General features: G+C 52.9%; 1 protein-coding gene across 3 annotated transcripts in view; it reads right to left on the bottom strand.

Annotated features, from left to right (window-relative positions):
• Nucleotides 1-17,474, bottom strand: part of FARP2 (FERM, ARH/RhoGEF and pleckstrin domain protein 2) — a 76,624-nt gene extending 59,150 nt beyond the window's left edge. For 2 of the 3 annotated variants that reach the window (XM_081142072.1, XM_081142074.1), the window contains exons 1-4: nucleotides 17,389-17,474; nucleotides 8,145-8,330; nucleotides 5,926-5,997; nucleotides 2,521-2,751 (exon numbers count right to left, since the gene is read on the bottom strand). In XM_081142072.1, coding sequence (XP_080998198.1) covers nucleotides 2,521-2,724 — 204 coding nt within the window. In that variant the 5' untranslated portion in view covers nucleotides 2,725-2,751; nucleotides 5,926-5,997; nucleotides 8,145-8,330; nucleotides 17,389-17,474. The remainder of the gene's footprint in view (nucleotides 1-2,520; nucleotides 2,752-5,925; nucleotides 5,998-8,144; nucleotides 8,331-17,388) is intronic. The other variant, XM_081142073.1, reaches the window with a different exon arrangement.
• Nucleotides 17,475-18,314: the final 840 nt, after the last annotated feature.

Consider the following 18,314-nt stretch of genomic DNA (forward strand, 5'->3'; position numbering starts at 1 on the left):
CTGGCAACAGCTGCTGTGCTGGCCGCCAAAGGCCACAGCTTCCTTGGCCCACCCCACCACCACGGTGGCTCTGCCTCCCCACCCTGGGAATCCGGGTTGGCCTGGGAACTTGCTTTGATCAGTAAAACCTGGCGGAAGTGACAACGCTCGAATTTCAAGCCCAGAACCCAAGGGACCTGACAGTTTCACTGAGTCACCAGGCGCTGCCGCTGGAGGGAGAGAGTCTGCAAGGAGGGAGGTGCCTGCTGAGGCAGGGACCTGTGAGTAAGGCCATCCTAGACCACCCAGCCCTCAGAGCCAGCCAGGCCAAAAACCCTCCAAGTGAACACTCGGATATGCAGGCAATACACAGTAATGTCTGCTTCAAGCACTAAGTTTGGGGTGTGTGTTACTCGGCAGGGCCAGCTGGCGGCTGCAGAGGACAGAGCCCTTGGAAGCAGGATCCGACTAATGTACCAAAGTCGGTTTTAACTGCTCCTGAAAGGGGCACACCAGCAAGTAGCCACAGTCAAAAAGCACCCTCTCCCCCAGGATGTGCAACAGCAACGTGGTTCTTTAATCTCTGGTAACTCTCCAGGTGCATCAAAACATCACACACGATGATTGTATTTGACTAATACAAACAACAATCTCAATTTATTAAAACATTTACAAGCTCTAAATATTTTGAAACCTTTACAAGATGCCACCTGTAATTTCCTTATGTGTAAAATGACCCAGATGCTTAGTAGGAGTGAATTTCTCAGACTACACCCTGCTTATGACTCAACAGTAAATGTGAGATGACTTCTTTTTGGGCCTAGTTTCAGCTGATAAAGCCCATTAAGCAGGACCAAAGAAAGATGCACCAAAGTGAACCGTGGTGCAGTTCTTTCCTTCCTTCCTTCACCTTTTAAAAATGTTGACCTGTTAGAAGCCGGGACCACAGGAAATGTGTTTAGCTCAGGATGGCTACATGGTGAAGATTCTCCCAAACGTTTGCCTGGAAGAGGTGTGGGAGCCCAATCAGCTCCCAGACCCTTAACCTGCTTCCTACAAGGGCTTCACAAGGGAGCCCTGGTGAGCCTGAGCCAGAAATGCGGTCACAGAACCAACAGCCACCCCCTAGCTCCCGGGGTCAAAGGTTGCCTATGCCAGACTATCCACCCTGCAGAGGTGCCTCTTGCACCACAGGAGTGACTGGAGGCTGGACAGACAGGTCCTGCTGGTTTCAGCTACCACTGCCCCAGTGAAATGTCTGACATCTTCCTCAAGTAAGACCTTAAGAGAAGCGTTAGGGGTGGGAGTTCAAACACTATGAATCTGGACGCTAAGCACAGGCTGGTGCGCCCAGGCTCCAAGCGAGAGGCAGCCCCCTCCATGCAGCCCCTTTCTCAACTCACTGTGCTCACCTCTCCCTCCCTCGCCTTTCTCCTGCAAAGCACCTACGGGGATGTCCTCCAGGCCCCCTCACAGCCTGGCCCGCAGCTCAATAATCATTTTACTTTCTGTGTAGCATCTTGACTTCTTGACAGAAAACCGAAGTATAAATAAACCCGCAAGGGTTTAAGTTCACACTCCTGTTCTTGCTGCTGTGACATTAGAGCAGGAAAAGCTTCCAAAGATACTACTGTGAGTCAGTGTGAAAGATTTAAGAAAGATAATATACTTACGCATTACATTTGAAAGTTAATGCATAACTTTTAAATAATATATTAATTTTAAATAAAAGTTAATAACTTTTTAAAAATATATTCATTCTAATGTCATTTAGAAAATAAGAAAAAATGATTTCCAATGTGTTGTGTGAGTCTAAAACTGTTCTTTAAAAATACAGTGTCCCCAAATAAGTGTATACACACTTTAACAGCTAACAGTTCAATTTTGAAAATGAAACGTATTTTAATAAACACTGCTTTTATAATTAGTCAGTGTATACGTTTTTTGGGACGCCCTATAAATATGTATATACATGGATATGTACATACATGTAATTACTTTTGCCAACATTATCAGTTCAATCTAATAGTAGGGAATTTTCAAAATACAGATGTTATTATGGCTGACCCAGAAAAACCAGTTCTATGCTAAGACTGAGCGGTACCTCCTGTGTAGGCTCGGCACGGTGAGTGCTCAGTCCCCCAGCCACCCTGAGCGAGGGGCCCGCAGTCACCCTCAGGAAGCTGACACGCAATGAGGCTAAGAAACCCCCACCCAGGCAGCCAGGGACTGAGCCGAAGAAGCTGGGTGGAGGCCCCCGGGTTCCAGTCTGTGCTCTATGGCAGCAGGCCAGCTTCCAAGAGAAGAACGTGGGGACAACAAGGTCGGAATTTTAGAGGACAGACAGGAGGGTCCCACTCTCCAAACTGTAGGGAGAGGGGCCGGCTCACCATCTGCAAGGATTTTACTGGATGTTACCAAAGCCACTCCTGGTCAACTTCATAAACGAGTGAAGCCTAACGGGCGAAACGTAATCTGGGACGTAATAGTTCACTTTCAGAAAATGTAAGGAACCGTGCCTCCAAACACCGCGCTTCTTACCTCAATGTCAAACATCTCCACGGAGTTGTCCAGCAGCTTTACCCTGAGGGGAGAGCGCGTCTCCTGTGTTCTGGCCGCCATCCGTGCCATCCCAGCCGAGGGAGCCTGCCCGGGCTCCAGGGTGCTCACACCCGCGAGGGGCTGGGCGCCCAGGCGAGCCCCTGGGGTCTGCAGGGCTCTGTATGTCCCTTCTATCTCGCCCATTCTTCACCAGCTACGAGTAGGGATACGCTACAGCAAAACAAACGCAAAGAATCATCACCAGCTATTTAGATATTAAAACACTGAAAAAAATGATCAGGTACACAGGAATCCTCTGCATGATTTTTGCAACTCCAATAAGTCTTAAATTACATAAAAATACAGACTTGCCTGGCCGAGTGGCTCAGTTGGTTGGAGTGTTGTCCCCTATACCAAAAGGTTGCAGGTTCGATCCCTGGTCGGGGGTGTACGAGAGGCAACTGACTGATGTTTTCCTCTCTCGCTCTCCCTTCCTCTCTCTAAAGAAAAATCAGTAAAAAACATCCTCAAGTGAGGATTAAAAAAAGATTAAAAAAAAAAAAGACTTAAAAAAAGACTATCTTTGCCTGGCCGGCGTGGCTCAGCGGTTGAGCATCGACCTAGGATCCAGGAGATTGCGATTCGATTCCCAATCAGGGTTGTGGCTCGATCCCCAGTCGGGGGCGTGCAGGAGGCAGCCAATCAATGACTCTCATCGTTGATTTTTTTTTGTTTTTTGTTTTTTAATATATCTTTATTGATTTCAGAGAGAGGAAAGGAAAGGGAGAGAGAGAGAGATAGAAACATCAATGATGAGAGAGTCATTGATCAAGCCCGCAACCCGGGCACGTGCCCTGGCCGGGAATCGAACCCCGGTCGCCTGGATCCTAGGTCGATGCTCAACCGCTGAGCCACGCCTGGCCGGGCATTGATGTTTTTGTCTCTCTCCCTCTCCCTTCCTGTCTCTGAAATCAATAAAGGTATATTGAAGAAAAAAAAAAAGCTATCTTCTACTCATACCTGGTTGGTGGAACAGAAAATGTAACAAGCACTCCCAATAACAATACTTCCCAGGTGCTTCTGCAGCCAGGGCACCAGAGCACACCAACCCCACAGAAGCTCCTATGCGAGCCCCTTGCCATCACTCCCATCACTCGGTGGGCAGAGGGCACGAGGCTGGCAGGGCTGGTCCTTCTCAGGCTCCACCAGCCACAGGTAATGGGTCCCAGGCAGCACAGCACCAGCGTGTGTCAGGTGGCGCTCAGCAGGCCCCTCATCTCTGCTGATGGGTGGGGAAATTCCAAGGACAGGAGCTCAAGACACCAGGCCTGTCCCTGCCAGCTTTGCAGTCCTTGGTTTTTCTAGGCTGGATGGGTGCTACCGGTGGCACGGGGAGTCATTTCAGACATGGCACGGAGAAGAGCCTGGGTGAGTGTCTCACAGGGACCACACACCTGGGGTTGGAAGGCACCTGCCTTACCCATCCTCACAATAACCATCCACCGCCCACTTAACAGATGACAACACTGAGGTCCAGCAGGGCCAAGCAGCTGGGGCACACTGGGTGCCCTTTCCACTCCTCCTTGTGCCCCAGGGATGGTCTCTGCTGTTAAGCTGTTGAGTTGAACAGGGCAAATCACTTCAGTTTTTTAACAAAGAATAGGCTACGTACCAGCCAGAATCTATTAAGACTGCTTGCTCTGAATTGTAGCTATTAATCCAGTTACCTTCTATTTATGGCAAATTTCCTTCTTAAATATACGTATTTATATGTTTGAAAGTCAACTTAAAAAAATATACTTAATAGTAAAATACAGTATGGCAAAACAAATGCCAGATGTATAACCAAGAAAGAACACAGTTGCTGCCAAAGTGTTTATTTCACGTGATCCTGCTCAAAAACTCTTCCACGCGTCTGCAGCAAACGCTTTAGAGGAGTGATCTCACTGACTTCTCGGCCCAGTCCCTTGCGTGCCTGATACATTGCTCAGTCCTCTGGCCCTTTCCTTTTTTTCATGCTTATTTTGTTATCAAGACAAACTCATGAGCTTCTTAGCTCTTGAATTAAATCCAAAAAGCTTCTCAGTAACCAGGTGCCAGGCAACCACCTCTGTCCACTTAAAACCTACCCAGCAGAGACGGCCTGCCCAGCCCACCAGGGTGGGGACTTCCACAGATGTCTGGTTTATCAGACAGCAAGGAGAAGGTGGGGAATCAAACCTGGGGAAGTGGAAGGTGAGCAGCAAGGGTGCAGGACGAGGCAGGGTGCCGCTCCACCAGGCACCCTCCCCCGTCCCAGTTCCTGCACACAGAACGGACCGCAGCCCTGGGCGCCACGTTTGGGCCAGGGTAGCAGCTGCCTATCATCTTCAGAATCCTCTCTCCAGATTGTGTGCCAGAGAGCAGGAACTAAACGCTTGGTGTAAGTGTCTGCTAAGTATTTGCTCAACGTCACAGGCATCAAAGAACCCGAACCGCACGCCTCATCATGCAGCACCTGGTGCAGAGTCCTGAAGCAATGGCAGGGCTGCTGACAAACAGACCAATGCTCCAGGAAACCACTGTTTTCATGTCACTAAAAGCAGACCTGAGACATCCAGGTTCCGAGAACCACAAAGGCGAGCTTTCCCTTCAATTTCACATGCCAGAGTAGTCAGTGCAGGCCTGAGGGGCTGTCCACAGGACCCCACCTTAAAGGCGTCCCCCGTGTGAAACAGGTAAGTTTTCGGTCAGCCCACGACAGCTGTGAACTCTGAACCACCAGGGCAGGTTCTTTGGAGACAAGCTGGGGTGTTTGACTTTGGGTACCAAAGGTACCCTCCCAGCTCAAGTAAAGCACAATTCTGAAAACACCCACGACCAGAGTGGATTGTTAGAAGTGACTCCCTTCCTTACTCCACTTTATAATTCTCATTTGTATCTGTTCCTAATAATCTTAGATGGAAAAATGTCTTCGGGCTTTCTCTCTTCTACTCATTATAAGAAAGTCATGCCTACACCCCCCCCTAAGAAAACAGCAAGACCCACCCATGGTGTCCAGAGGGCACATGGGGGAGGAAACACTAAGGAGAACATGCAAGGAGGCTATTACGAGAAGAGTCGGGGTAGGGGTCCCTCGGGGTCGGGGGGCCTGTCACTGGGATACATTACAGGAAGGGAGCTCAGTTCTATTACTTCCCCAGGACAGCGTTCACTTTATAACTCATTAAGCCATGCACTTGATTCAGGTGGTTTTTCTGTATCTGTGTTTATCATGAAAACCTATTTAAAACAGCACACCATTTACCACTGCCTCACCTGTCAGAGGAAAGAAAGACCCATCAGACACACGAAAAAGCTCTTCTTAGTTCAAGGGAAACTAACATAGGCCTCCCAGGAGGAAACCGGTCGGAACAGCAAACTTACATCCAGTCCACCATGAACATCGGCTCGGCTGACTCTGAGACTCAGGCCACAGACACACATCCAGAGGGTCATCTGAGGAAGACAGATCCACGGAGAGTTAGTGCCCCGGGAGGCACTAACCTTCCAAAGAAAAATCTACCTGTGACACAGTGATGTGGCACAAACTACCCACTGAAAAGTTATGCAGCTTTAAGTTCAAGAAACCCCAGTGCTGCGAACGTCAGCTACGTCACTCTTGGAGTCTGTCGTCTACTTCAGAAGGAGCGTGTAACTGGACACTTCCTGTAGGAAGGAGGCTGCCCATTCAAGGCACTTTTTACGGCTGATGACTTCCTCCCATCGACAACGGGAAAATGCACGGAACCGTTGGTGCGAGTCACGACATACAGAAGCTACTGTGCTCCGTTTTGTGTGCTTGTAAACCAACATCGCAAAGGCAAGACTGTGCAAGTCAGACTAGGAAACACCAAGGTCACACCCAGGGTCCTGCAGCCCCTGCTCCTGTCCCTGCTGCTGCCAGTGACCCTTCCCCGAAAGCCAGGGAGAGCGACGTGAAAACCACCAGCGACCTCTGAAGACTGTGGCTCCTTTCCCGCCCTCCTCCCACCAGGCCAAAGCGCTTTGTGGTCTTCATCCCTAAAAACACTGCTGGCGGCTGGGTACAGCTTCCACTGCTGACACTGAGTGCTCTCTCCTGTGCAGACTCATTTCATAAAAACTTAAAATCCACCTCGAGTCAGATTTCCACCTTGAAGCTGGAAGACTGGTTCAGAAGTCTGGCGAGGCTTTGGCTGATGACGTGTCAATGCAGGTTTGTAACAAATGCTGCCTCCGGGGGGCGGGGGGTTGACATCCGGGGAGCCCGCGCCAGGGTGGGGACCAGGTCATGTGGGAAACCTCTGTAGCTTCACTCAGTTTTGCTGCAAACTAAAAACTGCTCTAAAAAATAGAGTCTAGTAAAAACAAAGTCTGCCACGGAAACATAACTCAGGAGTGACAGAGCCGGGACTCGAGCCCAGCCAGACTTGGCCACAGCGCGCCGGCCCTGCTGGAAACCCGGCTCCTGCTCCCAGCACAGCAGCCGTCACCGCGTAGGGAGCTGGCTCACACTCCTCTTGTGCAAAAATCCACCTTCCGGGAAGTATTTTTGGTTGCTTCTCTTAGAAGCAGAAAACACAGCAGGTCCTCAAATAACTCCATTTTGTTCACGGTTGTTTCCTTATAATGTTGATAAAAAATCGATTCCCGTGGGGCCACTGTCTGTGTGGAGGGTGCATGGTCTCCATGTCCACATGGGTTTCCTCCAGGGACTCTCGGTTTCTCCTGGATCCCAAAGGTGTGCATGGGATGGGACTGCCCATGACATGGTCCCCATTCTTGTGAGTGTGGTTGGCCTTGCGATGGAAGGGCCCCTGTCCAGGTGGGTCCCACTTTGCACCCTGAGCTGCCAGGAGAGGCCCCAGCCACCCAAGACTCTGAACTGAAACCAGTGGGTTAGAAAATCATGACCTTACTTGTTTTTAGTATTAATCTTTCTCAAATGTATGTGTAGCTGATGTTTATTTCAATGTCTAATATTAGAAGTGTTTGGGGTCTTCATTTATAAGTTTGGTGATGTCTGTATGACCAGAAATATGCGGGAGGGACTAAACTTTGGTTCGTATCATTAGCCGTTGGTAAAACTGGCTTCGTTTATGTTGTTTCTGTTAATGTCAGTTTCCAAGAACCTATCGACTGAGTGAGGACCCGCTGTGCTTCCAGTGACCAGCGAGGACCCAGGGTGTGGCACTTACTCCAACGTACGACCGATGTGCCTAAACCCGTTCCATGCTGGGAACAAGCTTCTGGTGCTGACACTCAAATGGGGTTGTCACCTGGTTCGCCACCGGGGCTGCATTACCCCTTTGACACAGTGCAACAGATGGGCGCTTTTCATTCCCTGTCCAGCAGCAAGGCTGACAGGCTTTAGAGTGAGCAACTGAGTAATTCAATCGACATAAGGAACTGGAGGAAACCGTCAGAGCCTGCACTGCCAGGCAAGGCCTCAAGAGCTGATGAGGAATGGACACTGGCCAGTGGAGGGCAGGAGGGCATCCCACCCACGGGAACAGGGCCGGCTGCGAGGACAGTCCCTCCCCAGGACACAGCCCGTCTGCTGAATGACACAGAAACACGCCTGGCGCTTGAAAACCTGGGGAGAAGGGTGCTGGGGAACTCACCTGCACACCTGCCCCAGCAGGTGCTTCGGGATCAATGTCACGTATGTGAAGCCTAAGGAACGATCAGAATCTGCGTCCTGGGCAGTGCTCTGTCCCTCAAGTACCAGGAAGGGCAGCCGCAGTCGCCAGCCTCAAAAACCTCCAGTGTTGAAGGGCAGCTCACGCAAACAGAAAGGTGTCCCCAGGCTGTGACAAAAGAGGCCAAATAATCAGGCAGATGGACACTCGGGCACTCGTGGGACACAAGGACAGAGCAGGAGCCAGGGGGCGGGAGCCAGGAGGCAGCGCACAGGGATCCAAGTCCAGCTGGGCCATGAACAGCTCGGTCACTGCCCCACGCCCAGCCCCACCCTCATTCTGGATGATGAAAGGGGAGGGACGGGAGTCAGATTCTTTTTGACTCTAAGGTCCCGTGATTCTGTGCTAAGGCAGCTCCACGTGAAAAAAATGAAAGATGCATTCTAGACTCCACGCAATTTATAGAATTTAGCAGCCAAAAGTGAACTAAACCTTATAAAATCAGGTGAGCCCATTCTTCCTCCCCCAGCATATGAAATAGTGGCTACGCGTCTGCAGGAAAAGGGAGGTCTCTTTCAGGCAAATTCACCACCACGATGTGAATACAGGTTACGGTCCAAAGAGATGACTTTAGACATAACCAGTATTTGCAAACCATACAATTCTACTTTCACCCCCTAGGTTTTTAAAAGAATTGCCTGGACACTAAGCAGATGTCAGTCATTTTGACCTACCATCAGGTAGTCTCACTTAAAGCTAAATAAAGTTCTATTAACTGAAAAATAAAGTTAAAAAATTTTTTACTGATTGATTTTAGAGAGAGGGAGGAAGGGGGGAGGGAGGGAAGAAAGGGAGGGAGAGAGAGAAACACTGATTTGTTGTTCCACTTATTTATGCGTTCATGGGATGCCCTGGCCTGGGATGGACCTCCCAGCCGTGGAGTACAGGTACGCCCTCTAACCATCCGGTACCCAGCCAGGGCACGAAAAATAAAGCTTTAAGAGCTGAAATGAATCTGGATACCTGACAGTTCTTGTTTTGATATGAAGTTGCCCAATTTACCATCAGAATCGTCACATAGGTGGGGACCCGATGTGTACACACTGCTTTAGTGTGAGAGCAGGTGTCGGACTAGAGGAGTAGCACGAACAGGAGCATCTGCTTATATTCAGATGAGACGATGAACCAGGAGCTAACGAGACCGGTTCCCACGGGTTGGGGGGAGTGTGGGGAGGCGGCCGGGGAACCACTTCTAACACACGATGTGAGTCGGGTTGACTTGGGAACCTTGTAAATGTTCTTATGTGATTAGCGAACAAAATTAAATCAGTGTTTTAGAAAAGCGAGTCTTAAAAGCTCAAAAATGAAACAAATGATCCTAATGGTACATTAAAACCATGGCTAAACTACAGAAAATTTGTTCAGGTGACTTTAAAACTCAGTAACTTCATTACGCATCGCTAGTGAAATGTATCCTAATGATTCAAAGATTGACTACAAGAGAAACCAGAATGTGGCATATTTATTCCACAGAAAAATGACCTAATTTCTTCAAAAAATGGCCAGAAAAGTGGGGAGGGGGGAATAGAAACCGTTAAAAGACGTTACCTGCCAAACATGGACCTTGAGCCAAATATTTATGGGACAGTCAGGGAGATCTGAACCCTAACTGGGTGCTGTATGTTGTGAAGAACTGTTAATTCTCCAGGTGTCTGAATGGTACTGTGTGTATACGAAAGACAGGACAGAATACGGTCTAGGATTTACTTTAAAATAACCTAGTGAGGTGGAGGGGACCACAGACCAGACTCACAAAACACCCCTCCCGGCCCCAAGCTACTGCCCATTCGGTGACTACGGAGCTGGGTTTGGTATGTCTTCTCTACTTTTGTGAATGTTTGGAATTTTCCATAAGTTAAAAATGAACAGGTCTAGCAACAATTTTCAATGTATAGAGGGTCCCAGGATCCCCTGGAACAGTGCATAGCTGAGGGGGTGTGTGTGAGGGTCCTACACAGTGAGACGCTGGCCCAGGCACTCTGTCCACCAGAACTCAGAGCCAGAGAATCAAGCCGCTTGCTGTGGCCACAGATCCAATCTGGGGAGAGGAGAGACCAGCAGCCAGGACCCTGGCTCCCAGCCAATATAACATAAGGCAAATTCTTCAAGATTAAAAAAACAAACAAAAAAAATCTGACTTAAGAAAATGTACACTATGCATTATAAATTCACGGTTTCCTGTGTCACCTCCATTTTACTGCAGTGACCCTACTTTTCAGCTCTAAAATTCCGACTTGTTTTTCTTTACATATTTTCATTTTTTGGCCAAGACGTTCTATCTGTCCACTTGTTTCAAGAGTACCCTAACTTCTCGGAGCATTTTAATAACAGCTGCTTTAAAGCGTGTTTTAGTTTTTTATTGCAACCATAACAACTCACCACAAACGTAGCAGCTTAAAATAACAGCCATTATTATCTCCGTTTCTGTGGGCTGGCAGTGTGGGTGCATGTGGACCAGCAGAGTTCTCTGCTGAGGGTCCCATAGGTCTAAGTCAAGGTGTCAACTGGCTGGGGTCCTGTGTGGATGCTCTGGGGAGATGGCACTTCAGACCTGTTCATTTCTGCTTGGATACAGGACTGAGGCCCCCAGTCCGTGCTGGCCGCCAGCTTCTGGAGGCCACCTGCACCCCGTGGCTTCCTCCTTCAAAAGCACGCTGAAGCGTCCTCTCTCCCGCCATCCCTTCTGCTGCAGCTGGGGCACCAGCTCTGCTTTAAGGGGCTTGTGGGAATAGATGAGGCCCAGCTGGATGATCCAGGACACCTCACTCTTTTTAAGATTAGCTGGTCGGGACCCTAAATTACACCTGCAAAGTGCTTTTGTAGTGTAACATAACATATCCCCAGAAATGATGCCAGTGGGTGAAGGTCACGAGGGCCGTTTCTGCCTAACCCCAAGTCTTCCTCAGGTAATCCCGACATCTGCAGCATTTCGGCTTCCAGTCTGTATTTTCTCTCGTGAGGTGGCTTGTCCTGGTTCTGTGTATGCTGGGTGATTTTGGATTGTATCCTGGATATTTAAAAAACTGTGCTGAGACCTTGGGTCTTGTTTGAATCCGTGGAGAATGCTGGTACTTTTGCTCTGGCAGGCATGGGCCTGGCCGGGTTCAGGCTGCGAGTCCCGGCCAGCCTTCCCTGTGGGCTGTGGTCACGCCAGCTCACCCTCAGGGGCTGTCCGGATGGCTAGCGTGGTTCCTGTTATTTGAGTTGCCAACATCCCTGGCAACCTGCTCAGGGTCAAACTCGTGCGTGCACAGCTCAGCGCTGAGCCCTGAGGTTCATAAGCCACTTCAGGGGTCACTTTCCAAGCTCTTCCCTCTGCAGTCTCCCTGGTGTACCTTCCAGCTGCCTGGAGCTCTCCTCTGTCCTCCAGCCAGAAGTTAGGGCTTTAGTCTCCCTGTTCCACCGTGTTCTTCCTGCGACCCCACCTGTCTCAGGCCAAGCCCCATGAGGAGAGACAGAGACAAAGCAACAGGGCTCCCCCCACTCCATCCGAGCTTCAGGCATCTACAGGCTCCTGCGGCCACAGGACTGCATGGAGGGCAGGGCGGAGACAGGTGTGGCTTCCCTCACCTGCCCTCTTCTCCTGCAGCTTTCCGTGCTCGCACCTGTGCCCACCTCTGGGTTCAGATACCCAGTGACCAGGCTGGGGATGCTGGAAGAAAAACAGGAACCTCCTTGCTGGTGCAGTGGGACTCCAAATTCTGGCCTTTGTCCCCAATCCGCCTGTCACCATTTACTTATCAGAGTCCTTCAACAGCTCCACACAGCTGTCCAGGCTCTCTGGCCACAGTTAGTGGGGGGGGAGACAGGTGGAGTGTGAGCACTCCACCTTCCGGAACCAGCCTGGCATCACGCACACTAAACCATGTCTACAGGGTTCTCTCTGGGAGAAGGTTAGGGGTGATTTCTGTTTCCTTCTTCCCATTACTTTTGAAATCAGATGGCTTTTCTGCAGGCTCCTGCGTAATTACGACCTGCTTTAGAAGTCTTCACTGGCAGGGTTACTTATACTGTGCTCACCTGCCAAGAGAAAGTGGAAGAACCACTCCGTCTCTCCTCTGGTTGTGCTTGCTCTCCCTTCTAGAACAGTTCACTTAACCCTGGCCCGTGTGGCTCAGTTGGCTGGAGCATCATACACCAAAAGGTTCAATTCCCCGTCAGGGCACATACCCAGGCTGCCAGTTCCACCCAGGTTGGGGTGTGCATGAAAGGCAACCGATCGATGTTTCTCTCTCACATTGATGTTTCTCATCCCCACCCCCTCCTCTCTTTAAAATAAATAAATAAAGTAGGTCACTTAAATGAAAATTAATATTTTCAAACACCCTGGACTTGATTTCTTGTTCAGATAGTCATGTGAGGTTAATGACTGGGATACATTCTTTTTTTTTTTTTAATATCTTTATTGATTTCAGAGAGAGGAAAGGAGAGGGAGAGAGACAGAAACATCAATGATGAGACAGTCACTGACTGAGCCCACAACCCGGGTATGGCCTGACCGGGAATTGAACCCCGATCGCCTGGACGACTGGGATACATTCTAAGAAATGAGTCATCAGGCGATTCGTCGCGGTGCGAACACCACAGAGCACTGAACGCAGGCCTACGTGCGACAGCCCACTGCTCACGCACTACCAACCTGGACAGCAAGTTACTGGACAAAACACCATGAGACCGAACCAAGCACGAGAGGCAATGATGCCATCGAGAGACAGCAGACACAGGTGTGTGAGACTGCTGCTGGGGTAACACAGCTGCTGCTTCACAGCAAACTTTTTTTTCTTATAAGTAGGAAGAATACACCCTAAAATAACAATAAAAAGAATAGTGCAGTAAACACATGAACCTGTAACACAAGCTTTTACTGCCATTTTCAAGTGTTGCGCACTGTACGCAGTTGCATGTGCTGTGCTTTACACGGCTGGCAGGACTGTTCACACTGCCCCAGACATGCGATGTTGCCCTATGGCGGTGTGACTGCAGCAATGCCACAGGCTACGGGAATTTTTCGGGGGACTGCTGCTGTATATGAAGCCCTTTATTGGACAAAGACCCTTACACGGCCATCACTGTACTGAGACTTGTTCCGCCAACATTCACCTGGTTAACTACCACCAAAGCCGCTGGGGTTTGAATCATGAAGGAGACAGGTGTTAATAAAGCCCAGTGATTTAAATGGTCCATGAAACTGCTTAGTGCGCTTCCTCCTCCCCAACACATTCCCTTGGTGGCTGGAGGATGCTCAGAGCTCCCTCACCCCATGGGCTCTACTATGTTGTCCGTCTGGCATCAAGCAAAGGGACAGAAACTGCCCCTGCAAAAGCGGCTATTCTGCCTCCAGTTTCTGGCCCTCACTTGCACTGGCCACTACCAAGGTCCTACGCAAAGTGTGCCTACAGTCAGAGCCTTTTGTAAAATTTGCAAAAAATACTCTAACTGCAGTGGACTGAGACTGCTGCCTTCTTGCACTCTCTCCCTCTCCCTTTACGTGAGTCACATCGCTTAGAAGGGGCTATGGGCATCTCTGAGATCCAGCTAAGGGCCCAATGAGTTAGAGACATTTATTGTGGACAGAATGGGATTCATTTATGTTGTCTGGAGATACTTCTGTGTACCCTTAAGTTATGACCATCGACCTCAGTGCAGGTGCGGCCTCCAGGAGTACTGCCATAGCACTGTGCCTGCTCACCAGGTGCTGAGACCAAGGGCCAGGGGGCTGCGGCACCTGAGCTTGTGCGTCGGGGCTGCACCTGGAGGTGTGTGGGCAGAAACAAGGCTTGAAAACCTGTAGTGCTCCCATCAGAAAAATTGATAATATAGTAGAATTAGAGATTTACCATAGATTTTTCTAGTTTTTTGAATGGAATTATGCAGAACAGAATTTAAAAGAACTCCTCCTCCAAGACACAAACCTGTAGCTGTACTGGAAACAGCAAATACGGCTATGTGTGAAGTCATGTTTTCTGCACCCTAGCAATAATAAAAATTTTTGATCAACTATGCTAGAGGCATCACTAAATTCTTTCTGTTTTCTGTCACAGGAAGAGGGAGTTAAAAAGAACACAGTCAAAGAAAAAGTACTACAGCATGTATCAGGTAACTAACAAATATGCCATTTTCCGGGATTTAGTGATGCTTGTGTCCTGGTCAGATGCTTCAAATCTGTCGTTTATTTGCTTTTTCTCCTTCTAAATAATTATTCACTTTCAAAATTAATCTTTATTTGTAACACTGTCTCCTTTTCTTAAAGAGGCCCTTGTTCCCCAATTGTGTAAGTTTCAGGCCCCATAAGCCTGGCATCCACCCTTGCCCCTGATGAAATCTAATTAACTTTACTGAGCACCTATCAAGCAAGTCTAAGTACTTAAGGATACGGGACTTCCTAAGAGAGAGAAAATCCCTCCCATTAAACTGGAAGAAAACAAAGAAGAGAGTATGGCAAACGGTGGTCTGTCCATGGAGAACGTCAGGTAAGGGCAGTAGACCGGATCTGATGGGGGAGAGGGAGGGAGAAGGCCCCACGAGGAGACGGCATCTGCATCAGGCCCAAACAAGGTCCTGGTGCACATTCCAACAGCCACCGCATCCTGAGTGACCCTCACTACCAGGTGCCCATGGCAGGCCCTCCTTCAGGTCATCGCATTTGACCCTCAGGATCCTGTTTACAGATCGAGGAACCCAGGCTCAGAAAGGTTAGTGACTTGCTGGTGGTCGCTCAGCTCTGCAAGTGGTCTCAGCCCCACCCTGATTCCAGGGTGTGCTGTCTCCTCTCTGCTTTGAGGGACCCTGGATGCCAAGCACACAGGCACAAAGATCTGGAAGGGGAGACAACTATGTCAGTGGCCAGGAGCACTTACCCACTGCAGTCCCAGAGAGCACAAAGTAGGAGGCAACAGACATCGGAGCTGGGCCCTGCAGGGGACAGGAGACCAGCTGGACGAGCAGTGTGTGCACAGGCATGGGACTGCTGGGCGGTGAGGGTGCCGTGGCGTAACCTAGGAGGTCTGGATGCAGCCTCACACCTACTTGGGGTCTAGAGCTGGGAAGCACTGAGGAGGAGCTGGGGAGAGAGGTGGGCTGAAGAAAGCTGCCCCTGCATCCTACAACATTGCAGACACTTTTTGCGTTAGAATTTGAAATGGCTACAAACCAAATAGCAGCTCAGGGGAAGACAATCCTATGACTGAGCAAAACTACGGATATCATTCTAACTTCCCTCTGACCCTTGTCCACGTCCTCGCATATTTTTACAACAGTATAATTGCTGTGTACGCACTGTTTCGCCCTTTTGGTTAAGCCACGTTTTTGAACACATTTCCACGGATCCAACTGGTTCACATTTTGTTGGGAGGCAAGGACGGGCACGGGGTTGCCAGAACATGCTTACTGGCTGTGGAGCGCACACAGGGTTTGCATACTGGAGTCTGTTTTAAAACTGGGGTTCCATAATCAGTCTTTATCACATACTGCTAGTTGCTCTCCAAAAAGATTAGATCAATTTACAGAATCACCACCAATATAACCACTCCCCGGAGACCCACCAAACACTGGGACTTTTCATATTAAATTTTGTGGAATCCCCACCTTTTTCACTCTGCTGCTGAGGTAAAACCTGGAGTGACCTCGGTTTTCCCGCATCCCTAACACTGCTGTGTGCAGGAAGCTGGTGACCCCACTGGCCAGCCGATAAGAAAGGGGGTGAGGGAAAACGCAAACCACCCTGAAAGGGGACGCAGCAATAGGAAAAACCTGCTACCGTCCGAGTGCAGAGGTGTGGATGTGGCTACGGTGGGAGCGTCGGAAAGAAGGACGGACAGGCCTCCTGGCCGCTGACGGCGGGCCGGGCGCCTGAAGAGTGGCACAGAATCATCGGGCGTCAGCTTTTGCCCTGTCGCCCGGAGGGCACCCTGCCCTCGCACAGGCACCCACTGACACCCCGCCCGCTGTCCACTCCGACTATCTTCGCCTGGGCGCGGAATGGCCGACCGTTATTAAGCTCTGACTGTGCGCCAGGCACTGCCAACAGCTTTCCCACTGGCTAGTCCTCACAGCAGCCCCGCGAGGTCAGTTTCGGCTCCTTTCATCAGCAAGGAACCGAGGCGGAGGTAAGCGGGCGGCCAGCACCCACGCTGGGAAAGGCGTCAGACCAGAAGGGGCCTGGTGTCCACTGCGAAAAGGAGCCGGCAGGCCTGGCGGGCCCGGAGGCTGCACGTCCCCACACTGGCCACGAACGTGCGGTAAATCGGGCCGGCGGGGGCCCACCCTCACCCTCACCCTCACCCTCACCCCACCCTCACCCCACTGCCTCTCCTTCAACACGCCCGCACCCCGGACGCGCCTTCGCAGGTGCGGCCAGCGCCGCGCAGCCCTGAGCGGGAGGCGCCTCGCCCTCCCCGGAACCACCCTTCCAAGCAGCAGATACAGAAAACCGAACTGACACTGGGCCTACGCGTGAGTCACTCCACGCGCTGCCCCAAACCCTCCTCCACCTCCGGCACCGGGAAGAGCGGCGTCCCCGCGGCCGCAGGAACCGGGCGGGCGGGAAGGCGCCCCCTCGGGAGGCCGCCGGCGCCCCCGCGCCCCCCGCCCGCCCTCGTCCGGCGGCTCCTCGGCGGCGCGGCGCGCGCAGGTGTCCGGCGCTGACCACGCGGGTCCCACTCTTCGCGGCCCCCTCGGAAGACGCCCCCGGCCTCCGGGGTGAGCCCCTGGCACCTGGCGCGGGGCCCCCGGCCCTGAGAGGCGGTCCGGGGGAGGCGGCCCGGCCGGGTGCAGCCGGCGGCCAGCACCGCGCGCCCCTGGGCCTCCGCGGGCCGCCCCCGCCGCCCCGCCCGCCCCCGGGCCTCCACGCGGGACACTCTCCTCAGCGCGCATACCCAGACTCCACGCGCGGTACCTCCGCCCCACCGCGCACACCTGAGGCTCCACGCGGGGCACTGCCGCCCCGGGCCCACGCGGGACCCTCCCGGGCACCACGGGCCTCAGGCGCTGTCTCCCACACGCGGCCGCCTCGCACGGGGCCCGCCGTCCTACAGGCCGCGCGGGCGTGGACTCCGCGCTGCACCGCCGTCCGAGGCGCCCGCGCCGCCGCGCCCCCCACGCCCGCCGCGCCCCGGCTCGCGGGCCTCGACTCCCGCCGCCCCGCGTCCGCGCCGCCCCGAGTCCTCACCGGCTAGACCGCCCGCGCCGTCCCCCGCAGCGGCCTCGGGTCCGGCGCCGGCTCCGCCCGCTCCCGACTGCCCGCGGGCCGCGCCGCGCCCCCGCCCCCGCCCCCGCCCCCGCGGACCCGCCGCCGATTGGCTTGCCTGGGAGCGCGGCACTGAATTCTGATTGGTGAAAGGATCGGGAGTGGGCGGGGAGGCGGGGGGACCTCGTGGCGTCGAATGCAAATCGGCAGACTCGACTGGCGGGGCGGGACTCCGTCCGGGGCGGGGCTTCGGCTGGGGGCGGGGCCTCCATGGAGGGGCGGCAACCGGCCCTGGGCGGGGCTTCGGCTGGAGGCGGGACCTCGGCTGGGGGCGGGACCTCGGCTGGCGGGGCGGCACCCTGCCCTGGGCGGGGCTTCGGCTGGGGGCGGGACCTCGGCTGGCGGGGCGGCACCCTGCCCTGGGCGGGGCTTCGGCTGGGGGCGGGACCTCGGCTGGCGGGGCGGCACCCTGCCCTGGGCGGGGCTTCGGCTGGAGGCGGGACCTCGGCTGGCGGGGCGGCACCCTGCCCTGGGCGGGGCTTCGCCTCTAGGGGCGGGACCTCGGCTGGCGGGGCGGCACCCTGCCCTGGGCGGGGCTTCGGCTGGGGGCGGAACCTCGGCTGGCGGGGCGGCACCCTGCCCTGGGCGGGGCTTCGCCTCTAGGGGCGGGGCGCGGCTGCCCGCCTTAGGGCTCCCTCCGCGGCCCCGGGTGCCAGCCACACTTCTTCTTAAGCTCCACCCGTCGCAATCCTCGGCCTAAGGGCACCGAGCTCAGCCCGAGGCTGTGATGCGAAGGAGCCGCGACGCCCTCGGAGGCCCGCGCCCTTCAGCCTTCTGACCCCTCCAGCTTCGCGACCCCGTCCGGCCACAGAAACGCGACACCGACGCCCCCTCCCGGCTGGCAGGAG

Source organism: Miniopterus schreibersii (assembly GCF_964146895.1).
Source record: "Miniopterus schreibersii genome assembly, chromosome: 7".
In the NCBI taxonomy this organism is placed as follows: domain Eukaryota; kingdom Metazoa; phylum Chordata; class Mammalia; order Chiroptera; family Miniopteridae; genus Miniopterus; species Miniopterus schreibersii.